The 12,076-nt window shown below is 41.5% G+C and overlaps 1 protein-coding gene across 12 annotated transcripts in view; it reads left to right on the top strand.

Annotated features, from left to right (window-relative positions):
- The window catches only part of Mhc (myosin heavy chain), a 103,125-nt gene that overhangs the window by 21,737 nt on the left and 69,312 nt on the right, over positions 1-12,076 (top strand). For 8 of the 12 annotated variants that reach the window (XM_071585005.1, XM_071585036.1, XM_071585062.1 and 5 more), the window contains 4 exons: positions 2,173-2,278; positions 2,933-3,025; positions 3,186-3,249; positions 4,320-4,418. In XM_071585005.1, the coding sequence (XP_071441106.1) occupies positions 2,173-2,278; positions 2,933-3,025; positions 3,186-3,249; positions 4,320-4,418 (362 nt within the window). Of the gene's footprint in view, positions 1-2,172; positions 2,279-2,932; positions 3,026-3,185; positions 3,250-4,319; positions 4,419-5,480; positions 5,585-8,215; positions 8,320-12,076 lie in introns of all 12 variants that reach the window. The other 4 variants (XM_071585077.1, XM_071585027.1, XM_071585071.1 and 1 more) reach the window with 2 other exon arrangements.

Below are 12,076 nucleotides of genomic sequence, written 5' to 3'. Positions count from 1 at the left end.
GTTCACATTTGTGTGTTTCAACATCAGTTTTGTTTACCTTAGTTTACTTTAAGTGTGTTTTCCCATGTTGTATACCCTTCGTCCAATGACCAAGTTGCCACCCCACCCCAACCCATCGCATCCCACCCTTCCGCCGTCTCCCTCCCACCCTTATTCCCTTCTGCCTTCCCTGTCACCCTCTGCCTCTGTTCGTCTTAATCTCTCCTCTCTTTCCCAAATGTGTTCGTTTCTTTGTTTGACGTCACCGCATCCCTCGACTCCTGATTGGCCCGCAGTGGGGAGAGTGGCGCTGGAAAGACTGAGAACACCAAGAAAGTGATACAGTACTTTGCTCAAATCGCCCCCTCCGGGTACAAACAAACTTTCTCCGCTGGCGTAAGTCAATTTCGACAAAGGCCTTGGGTTCTCGTTTTGCCTTCCTCGGGGAAACACGTGGATGAAAATATTTACATACATAAGCACGTCCGACCGTGTTTGGGAAGCTTTTCTCTTTCCTGGTCAAAATCGAGGCTTTGGAGTCACAATCAAATAGTCTATAAACTTTTTCTTGACTATAATTTTATGGTTTAATCAGTAAAGAGGAGATTGAAACAAAAAAATCATCATTGCGTTTATTTTAACTCGTCACGACTCGGATGAATTGATATACTCTATGCCAAATATGCTCCTTCTTGTGTCTTCGGTAGATCCTTAATCAATGTTATTGTCACCTAAAAATAATATTAATAATGTTTCCAAATTGCTGCAAACAACACAGTACGTTTCAGTCAAAATTTTTGCTTAAAATTTGTTAAGACACTTTTAGACTCCTAGAAACCGTGGAGCGAGGCTGTGTTTAATGTCACAATTTTTGGACAAAGAGCAGAGCTTCCATGTAAATTTGGAGAACAGAAACCTACGGAATGGTCGCAAACATAATGATTGTGGTTAACTACTTCACTCTGCAGAAGCGATGGCATCTTTATCGCAAGTCTTAAGCATTTCTTGGAGAACCACAGCATTTTCTCAGCACGCATATTCTGTAGCACGTTCTTCGCAAACTAACATAAATGCAAATAAACTCTTTTTCACTGGATCTGAATGGGAATGCTCGCGTAAAGATAATGCCGCTTTCATTGTTTTATATCAATTGTATCTTTGGAAGAAAGGCTTATCGCTTGATTGTATTAAACCTTTTCAAAGGTCTTATTCTCTTCAAATACTTGGCTTTTCCACTTTCCATGATGCCTTTTAATTAAAAAAGTAATTTCAATGTTATTCCCCACACGCACCTTTTTTTAGCTTGTTCAAGCTACTTATAGAGCTTTACTTCTCTAGTGTGTGATCATTGGAGGCTTACTTGTTCTTTCGTTGGCAAGTTCATATCAAAGGTCGGTCTTACGCAGAAGCGAAATAAAATAACCATCAATGGGGAGAAGTTGGGCGATGGGGATATCGCTATTTGAGTCACGTGATCAGTGTCGTGTTCGCCCAGAGAACTGCCAATCCAAGAGACACGGAGGATGAAACTCTGCCTCACCGTTCGAGACATCCGTCGAGGGACGGTTGCCCTCCGCCGCTCCACCCCCAGCCCTCTCGCCAACGCGCCCCACTCCTCTCACGCGCCGTCATCCCAGCTCCAATCCTTCCCTTCCGCACCTCCATCTGTTGTTTCGTCCGCCCTTCGCCTGTCTCGTGTCCGTCCGTCCAGTGTTTATTTTTAAGGTGAACACATTTTTATTATGTTTCCTCTCTTTTATTCATTTCTCTTTCTCTCTTCTCTCATTTTCTCTCATTCAATCCTATTATTCTCAACCCCTATACACCTTTTCCATCCACTATTTTCTTTATTATAAACGCGGTTTCTTTGAATCAATAAATAAAAATAACTCTAATTAACATGCGATCCGTCAAATGTCATATTTTAAACCGTTCTCTTTGTCTATGTCGCTGTAAATATCTGCACACTCGGTTTGTGCCGTAAAATGTATTTGCTATCAATTCTCCGTTCTCATCTCTTTCATTGGATTCATTACCTGGGAAACGATGGTCTTGCCATCGCTTCGGTTCCATTTTCATGTCCGCCTTGACTCCTCTTTATTTCTTACCGCCATTCTCCCCCCCCTCTCTCTCTCCCTCTTTCTTCCCCCTTTACCTCTCTTAACACTTGCAAAACCTCTACAACGCCCACAGAGGAGAGTCTGGTGCCGGAAAGACTGAGAACACGAAGAAGGTCATTGCCTACTTCGCCACCGTCGGTGCGAGCACCAAAAAGAAGGAAGATGAAAGCTCAAAGAAGGTAACGACGGCCAAATAAGAAACATTATAATAATACAAAGATTGGAGTGCCGTTTCGCCTTGCGTCCGTCCTGTGGTGTTTTGTCCAAGAGTGCCAACCCAGGGAACGAGTGAAGTCCGTAAAGATTCACCGTTATCTCCCCTCCGTTGTCTCTGCATTTGTGTTTGTCTGCATGCAACTTTCTCCCGTATCACGGATATTGTATCCGTAAAATTCCGTAACCTAAAAAACCACATTTTTAATTGAGTGCATAAAAATTAAAGGAAAGTTGGGAAAAAAATCTCATGTTTTTTTCCACTACGTAGTCACTGCAGTACCTGAATGGTGGACATTATTTCCATTAGAATTAACAGTACAGTAGTACAGCTTAAATTGTCTCTAAAACATAGTATTTTCTTACTTTGGTTTCGTTTGCTCATGCATGACATAAGAATAACTCAATTTCATCGTAACGCTGCCGGCTTTTGTATTGCCGCAATCCATGAAAAAAATCTTACTCGTGAACTGTTTTGATTCATCAATATTTTCCATATGCAAGTGCTAATTATTCCGTAGCGGAACTTTTGTGTGATGTGTTCCTTTATGTTTTACCGTAGTTCATTTTAATTTCCCCTCACAGGACTCATGTGATTCTTCTTTTTACCATTTCCACAGGGTAACCTGGAAGATCAGGTCGTCCAGACCAACCCTGTACTTGAAGCCTTTGGTAACGCTAAGACCGTCCGTAACGACAACTCCTCTCGTTTCGTAAGTAACACTTTATACTTTTTCTGAATTAGCTATGTTTTAAATGGTTCTCTCGAGCGAAGGAGCACTCAATACATACAGAGACTCCTCGTTATCGCTCGGAGTTGTCTCAAATGCCGAACTTGACGAGATCTCTTTTCTTCCTTATCGTCTCCTCTAGGGTAAGTTCATCCGTATCCACTTCGGTCCCTCTGGAAAGCTGGCCGGTGCCGACATTGAGACATGTAAGTTAAAAAAAATAACATGGGGTTGTCGCGGGAAATAGTATTAGACGTGGGGGGGGAGGGGTATGTGTGAGCGGGTACCCTTGCCGCGACTCGCTATATTCGTCCTTTGGATCTAATAACTTCCGCCTTCCCTTTATTTCTGACGCCGCCTTCGCCCCGTCCCCTCGGGGAGACACCTCGACCGCCGGTCCACGGTCTTCGCGACGCCTTCCCCACCCTTCATCTCACCACCCCACTTCCCATCGCCTCGCGAGATTAAGACTTTGAGTGATGGTGGCCTTTTCAACCAATGCAAAGCCATACGCCTTTACGCCTTCCTTCTGAAATTCCTTCCCAAATAGGAATCTTGCCAATCGGCCCAAGCGGTCCACCGTAAACACTCACTCGTATATTCCTGGTCTCCCCTTTTCTTCCCCACCTCTCTCCTTCCCGAAAATCCCTCCCATCCCATCTCCCGCCCAAGTGGCCACTGCCTACAAACCAAGGAGTTCCTGTGGCCAGATGGCGGTTGTTTGGTTTAAATGCCTCACCCACGTGTATAACGGTGTAAACCAAGCGCGTCGCCAGATTTTCCCTCCATTGCTATGATTCCAGTTTTTCCAGTCTCTATGCATGGAAACTAACTCTAACAAGAACGATGAAAACAGTTTGGGAAGTGTCTCTCAAATGAAACTGGGAGAATATATCGCTCCTATTAAATTATGAAAACATAACATTCTGAAAGACAATGGCAAAGTATATTCTTTGGGAATCGACTGTTGGGAGAAGTAAAATTTATCTTGTTCCAATTAAGTAGAGTGATTTTTTCATCTTAAACTATTTTCAACATCATATCTTAGTATATTCATGGGGCGTCAATTTTTTTGTTCGTTATTTTCAGCTTTCTTTGAAATAATTAAAAAGACTTTCAAAAACTAAAGCCATTTTAGCATTTTTGTATGGTATTAAAGTAATTGTGAGTGAATAATTTCATGATGTTATTTCATTGCTTTTTGTTTTCAATAATTCATAGGAAACGGCGTGTATATTGAGTGGTGTCTGACACTTCCATTGTTCTATTCTTGCAGATCTGCTCGAGAAGGCCCGTGTCATCTCCCAGCAGACCCTTGAGCGGTCCTACCATATTTTCTACCAGATCATGTCTGGAGCCGTGGAAGGCCTTAAGCGTAAGTTGAGACTTGGGTCGTATTCCCCATTCCAACTCCCCTCCCATCCGGCTCCATGTCCTTGGTTCCACTTGTGAGAACGGACGATTCACTCGGATGACGCAGGTGTCTTGAGGAGGATGAAGTGACTTAAAAATAATTCCTCGATGCCGATCGAAACTTAATATTTCCGTTCACACGACGTCTTCCCGCACATCTTGGAGAAATTCAAGCTTTGCGTCGGAAATCAAAGTGAAGCCGTGGACACTGATGATGCCGGAAATTCAATGATTCCTTAGAATTTATGATTTCTTTTAGTTTATTTTAAGGCTAATATTAGTAATCTATTTATTCTAAACGAACAATGAAAGTTTGCTGTACTCGCTTCGCATATATACATCAGATTTTCCATGCTGAAAGCACTTTGCTTTCCATTAAAAAATACCGAAGCTGCAGAGTATGCACTACGTTTGCAGCATTCTTTCTTGTAGATTATCCACTTGTATTCGAAAATCAATTCTTTTTTATCTTAGAAAGTGTTGATTGTGAATTAGTGTATAGATTTATCCATATTTAGTCATTAGATCATCTAGCCCCGTGTTGGGGAAACTAATCATTCATCTCTTGAATAATGCATTGATTTTCAGGCATAATTCTGTGCAGATATGTGAAGAAATCAGATTTTGCTTAGTAATTATTGTAAAAGTAATTCATAATCATAGTTTATTTTCGCAGGAGAATCCAAATATGTCGGAAACATTTGTTCTTTCTTCATGTAGCGGGATTCTTGTTTCCAAGTTTAGCGAACTTTGTTTTGAAAGCTTTGATCCTCTGTGTTATTCCATCGGTTTCGACGCACGGGGTCAAATCCGTTGGGTCGTTTTAATCAAGGGTAGGGGTGATCACTAAAGTGATTCAAGTCAATATCAAGCAGCGATCATTGAAAATTGGGTTCATAAGTGGGGTAGGGTGAATTCCCCTTTGACTTCCGCCACAGGTGACCTCACTTTTTTTTACTCTTTCGCCGTGTTCATCCTGCTCACGTAATCTGATTTGACTCGCTTCGCATGATGGACTCTTCAGCGATGTGCCTCCTCTCCAACGACATCTACGAATACCACTTCGTGTCCCAGGGAAAGACGACCATTCCTGGAGTCGATGATGCTGAGGAGTTGACCCTCACTGACGTAAGAATTCGAATGTCAACGCAGTCACGAAAGCAAAGAAATATAATAAGGGGAAACGAATCAAAGACCTTACAGACATCACACCAAGCATTTCTTCACTGCTGTCGCTGGCTTTCATGACACATCGATCATCATTCGGACGATGGTTGCCGAAAATTTCGTATCCCAAATATTTATGAATTATTTCTCTTTCGATAATTTCAGATTTGAAAAATTTAAATTTTTAGAATCCGTTTTTTCCCCGCTACATAAATATGCCCTGGGCACCACAAACGGACACTACTTATTTTATACTGGAGTTATATTTTCAACTCATTTCGCGAGTTCGCCTCCAGCATTTTTCATTTTTTTGCTTTGCTTTTACTTTAACTCAGTTTTTTTCTTGCATCTCATTTTTTCGCATTGTCGTCCGCTTTCTGTTTTTTTTTCGTCGACTCCGATCGACTTCCGTTCTCTGACCATCGGATCGCCAACCGTGTTCGCTCTTCGATAGGAAATGATGGCTCCTATCCCTCTCAGATGGCCAGCGGTGTTCCAGAAGAGATCCAAGCGGGCCTTGTGCCTTCCTTGTACGGCTGGTGGGGTGTGTGGCGTGGACTCGCGTTTGCGGTGTGCGCCTCAACGGTGCTCGGGATCGCAAGGCGTCCCTCTCTCTATCCCATAGTATTCTGTCCGTCTGTCTGTCATGCACATGGGTTACCGCATGAGACAACCCCTCTTTTTACCCACATGTCCCAAATAGAAGAGAGGTTTGAGCGTGTTTTTTATTCTCTCTCTCTCTGTAATTAGTTTTTCTCGACATCATGTACTTAGCGGCATGTCCCCATGCAAGGCTGTCGTCATCTATACTCTGCCCGCTCGTGTAATATTTGGCAGTTGGCATTCATTCAGGGAGGGGCTGAAGGAGTAATTTGGAGCTGAGGGAGTGCGTCTCAATACTTCTTTCATTCTAGAATTCTTTGCAGCAAACTCTTAAATGACGAATGCACTACGCGATAAATATTATTACTCACTGCGAGGGAATAAATCATTGATAAATCTCGCTGATTTAAGCAGATCATTTTTCGCATCATTTATGATAAGTGATGTTCTTCTTTTCTGTATCAATGATATCCCTTCTCAAAGATCTAATGTAAATGGCAAAAGGAGACGTTCATATAAAGTGAACCAACTGCCAATTTATGCCGAGCAGAGTTTAGACAAGAGGTTATGGTGCTGACCATCGGTCATACTTGGAGCCTAATTCCGTGAAAGTCACTTATCGTAGCTTTATAATTGTTCTTCTCCAATCGAATTACACTATCGAATGACGGAGATGAAGCACTAGATTTTTATTTGAATCAAAGTGGTTTATGGTTTTAAAAGGAGTATAAGGAGGTACTCCCAATTTCTGGCTTCCAATATGGCTAACGGTCGCAGTTGCCTAAACCTTGCCAATGCGTGCGGTCCTGCCCTGTTGGGAAGGCCGTGATCTTGGCCGGTCTTGCTCCTTTGTGTGAATTCTGTTTACCCTCTATCATCCATTGTATATATATATATATGTGTATTTATAAATACACATGTACATAGAAAGATATAGGCGTAGCCCTTTTGTCAAAATATGTGTGTAATCCCTGAAAACTCGCTGTTCTCAACTGGTTTCTTCAAGGCGAGTCCTGTGAATATAAATTTGTCCGAGGCTTCTTAGGCCTTTTTATAGTTTTTCTTAAGGTTTTTCACACTTGAGAAATTCTATCGCCTTCTCTGGAAAAAGCTATATAAGATGATGGGACTTCCTCTAAATTGGTCAAGGACTTGAGGACTCGGGACGGTTTTATGCTGCAAAAATGGTCTCCTTTTAGTTTATTTCGGCTCATTTTAAAGCAGTTATGCAGTCATTATTCCCTTTTGAGAACAGCTTCATTACCACCAAGGCGTTAACTTTTGTATTGACTGATGTTGATTTGTGGTTGATAGAAGTTGAAACGTTTGGATGGGTTTTTATTTGATGTGGTCAGTTCATGGATTTGAGACTCTCTAACTTAGAATATTTTAATTAACATGTATGGTTTTATCCCCTTTAAATTGGTATTGTGATAAGTCATACCCAAAAAGTGATGGTCCTTGTTCTTTTCCCTTCGTATTTATAGTGTGATGTGTTATTTATATGGTGTTCTTTTCCATGTTCCTCATTATCACACCTGGCTAAACTCTTTTGTTGCAGAGCAGCCGGCAGTCCCCTGTACTTGTGATAGTTTTCCATTTGATACCACTCCAAACCTGTTGTGGGAAATGTCTGTTCCAACCCATTCAAAGCCGTATATAACTGCTCCTTCCCTCTTGTATGTGACTGAAAATCGCCCCCATGAATTTTTTCACTGCTCGTCTCTTGACCATGCATGCCGTTGGTAATTCCTGGAGTATATATTTTTGGTGCCCTCATGTTGTCTTTTGGTGTCCATAAATCGGCGAGGTAAGGCGTATTTTGGGTCACGGTTGAACACTTAACACAGGAATTCTCTCTAAATGTTTTTGTCTCTTTCTCTCCCTCACACCTAATCCATATCCCAACCGGCCGATGCCTTCCCTCCCTCCTGACATCGATACTCCTCTCAATTCCCCAAACACTTCTCCCTTCCCGTCTAAATACAGCCATGTGCCTTCTTAGCAACAACGTCAATGACTACTACTTCGTTTCCCAGGGGAAGACTTCAATTCCAGGTGTAGACGATGGTGAAGAAATGAACATTACGGACGTAAGTGTGAATCAAGCACGAGGGCGAAAATATTTTTCTGGGTTCCGACGATCCGTTCCCCTTTTGCGATGCACTCGCCCCCCCTGGGAGGCGATTTCGAATTGGCGCGAAAAACATATTCTTCCACGGGCTACGCTCTTGCCTTGTTTTTCGTTTTTTTCTGATTTCTTGATACAAAGTTGTCATCGGAATATTTTTCAAGGAAATTAAATATCCTTCACGGATTTTTATGAAGACGTTTTAACTCTCACCTTAAACAGGTTGTCTTCCCTTCCATTTCAAATTTGAAACTGTAATCTATATTGCAATGGAAAATAAGAGGACTATAAACACCATTTATTTTGATATTCGTGATCGAAAAGTCTACAATTCCGTTCAATGACGTACGAAGCTGCCGCTACTACACACGATCAACACAGCCAACATTTTAAAGCCTTACACGAGCCCTCTTCCTTTACAGCATTTTGCCCTTGAACCTATTTGATGTCCACTTGGAGAACAGAACTATTTGTGTGAATCCCCATCCAAGAGTGAGCTTAGTGTTGCTGTCCTGCAATGTTTTCTCTTCGAGAAAGCACATGTTTACCTGTGTTTTTTTTGTTTGTGCCGTCTGTACCCGTGTGCATTTAATCTTTTTGAAGGAAGGTATAGTCGAAATTTAGAATAAATTTTAAATAAATGCGATTTTTCGGTCATGCTACTTTATTTGAAAATGTACCGTAGTAAAATTGTTTGCAATAAAATTGAATTATTTTTAATAGATTCCTCGTTGATCCGTATTGAAAACAGGAATTTGCTTAATAAAATTTTATCGAAAAATATTTTAAATCGATGGCCTTAGTGAGGTGGCATTAGTTACCTAGTTTGATTGATTATATGCTGACGAAAAATGCTTCCTCTAGTCTCACTTCGGGTGATGATTTCAGGAGATGTTTATTTTTCAAAACTATGGCATTTGTCGGTGTAAAAAACGCATTATTCTTATGACTAGATTGGAATATTGAGGAGAATATGAGTTCATTTATTGACTTTAAAAAATATAAATACTTCATTTTTCATATAAAATGGGCTATTGTTGGGAGTATTGAGATTTTCTTAAAATTTTATTCAATTAATCTGCTAATTAAATTCATTTGTATTTTTATCATTGCCAACTTGCCATCGATTGAAGTCTTTGTACAATTGCGACTGATATTTATGCCAATTTGCGGTCTAACTTCATTTCGGTTTATTTATCATTTTGAAAGATACCTAATTTTCGTATATTGTCACGCTGACTAAACAAAATAATTATATTGTACAAATACGTGACTTCATTTCGCGAAATCCATGACATTTTGATCTCATCTTATTGATGTCAATATGTAATAAGAGTTTATTGCGTTTATTTCTATCCTTAGAATTGCCCCTAAGTCTAACCTTTTGTTAGTAATAGTTTTGCCTGTTTTGTAAGTCGTCTTATTTGTATAGATTTAGTTCGTTGAATGCATAAATGTTAAGACAAAATACCATTCAATATTTTCTTTATGCTTTTATGCGAATTTCAAAATTAAAGTATTGAAAAATGATTCTTCAATCTTTTAGCCTGTTGAAATTCATTAAATACCAATTGTCAATCATTGAAAAAGACACTCAGATTTAATGGTATTTTGTAGTATTTTGTGTTGTTTAACAAATTTTCTAATACCCAACCATCATCTGATTTGGAAGTACCTTTTAGGTTCTCTCTTCGATTTTTCACTCATTCCCTAGTGTGAGAATAATATATAATTGTGTTTTTTTACCCTACACCGACAGTGATCCAGTGTCACAAGTTAATTGCTCTAGTGAAAACCAAGGAACTCACGTGTAACCATTCATTCCCATGTGTGTTTTGTGTTATCCTTTGCTATGCAGATCCAGAAGTGTGTGTCGTGGAGTGAAACGTTTTGAAATATGTGAAATGTTATCCAATATCTGGATGCAACAATGTTTTTGGAGATCATAAAAACCGGCAGCATAAACTTAAAACGGCAGAAATTCAGATCTTTAAATGAGATTTTTCGACTTAGCTTCTGTTACTCCGATTTCTCGCCATTCAGCTCGGATTATGTTTGCAATTACGTCTTCTAAAATGCCATAGCCTTCCAAAAGAATTGTTGCGCACAGAAATATTTTGGCTTTCCATCGCATAGAACGCTCCCCTCTCCTTCCCTTTCCCACTTCCCTCTCCCCCTCCCTTTGTTCTGTCTGCCTCTAACTTTAGACGCATCGTTCTCTTTCTTTCCAATGTTCCGTCTACGTTCCGGATCTCCTGCTTAACCTTATAAACCTCACCCTCTCCGATATTCTCGTGTAACTTCGAAAACGACAAACACCCCAATTCGCCACCACAACACCACCACACTGCACTCCGCGTTTCGCATCCGTCCACAGAGAAGTGCCTGTTGTCTCAACGCGTGGAGGACTATCACTTCGTGAGTCAGGGTAAGACCAAGATCCCTGGAGTGGACGATGCCGAGGACATGGAGATCACAGATGTAAGTTGCGAAGCCCGTGGGAAGAGCGCGGAAATTGTGTCGGACGCTAAAATCATATATTTCAATCACTCAAAAATGTCAATCGCCTTAAGGTACCCGAGAGGCGAAAAAAGACAAACTCGAATCACCACGAACGATCACCTAGAAACTCGACCCCTCGTCGATATGAACACATATGTGTGTGTGTGTATATATATATATATATTCGTTTACATTTTTTATTCCTACTTTTTGTTGTTCGTATGCACATCATTATTCATTCTGCCTCGCATGACCAAAAACCTTGCATGCTTCTTCTTAGAGTTAACAACATGTTATAGTTGAGCACTGCTGCTACGCCCCTCCACGCTACCACCATGCAAAGCGTACGAATTGATTTACGCCGTTAAAGAGTTCCCGGCTACATTTGCGATGGTGGGTAATATATTGCGCCGCCGCAGCTTGGCCAAGGTTAAAGCTTCTGCTGCGCTGTGTAAGAGCAATCCACTGGCGTTCTGCTGGTCACTGAATGTGTGAGACGGCGGGGAAGACGTGCTTCGAACGCTTGACGCTTCTTCCCCAAACTGGACAATGGAATGGAAACTTTTTTATTATTATTTTTTTTCTTTGCGGGGCTCGCTACGCTTCGTTCTGCTTCTTCGAGTGGGGGAGGGCAATGGGTCAATCGCCCACGCCCACCCCCTTCGACTCGCGCCTGGGTGCTGGTCATTAAATGCGTCGCGCCATCTTGCTTGGCCTCGCAATGCACGAATCGCCTCACCGCGCTGCATCGCCTCTGCTGATGCTGCATCCACGCTGCTGGAGCCACGAGGCGGTTGACTACGACGTTCATCCCCGATGCTACGTTACAGTGGCATACCTGCTTGAAAGGCGGGGGTCTCTCCCGCCAGAAGCTTTCTCGTTTCAGCTCTTCTTTTTCTCTGTCTCTCTGTGTCGTAGAATCTAATATTATTCATGACATGGAAGGCACACAAAGCTTTGGCACTTTTTTTCTAAGAGCAGGGTGCTGCTGCATTGGCTGATAAACTGACCTCACTTTCTTATAGCCGTGAAATGTGAAGCTTTTTGATGCCCAGCTCGTAGTGCACATGCTGGCTTGAAGGGTATTGCTTGACGCTGCAAGGGGAGTTCTCTTCCCCGATGAGTGCCATATGCTGGCCTCAAGGCTTTCTTTGTCGGAGAACACAATGGAGCAGCCAACTCTGATCGCAGTTTATGCATCTCAGACTTGGACGTGA

The sequence above is a fragment of the Hetaerina americana genome, unplaced genomic scaffold (genome assembly GCF_022747635.1).
Source record: "Hetaerina americana unplaced genomic scaffold, ioHetAmer1.1.p SCAF_1, whole genome shotgun sequence".
Taxonomy (NCBI): Eukaryota; Metazoa; Arthropoda; class Insecta; order Odonata; family Calopterygidae; genus Hetaerina; species Hetaerina americana.
This window is presented reverse-complemented; position numbering and strand designations above follow the sequence as displayed.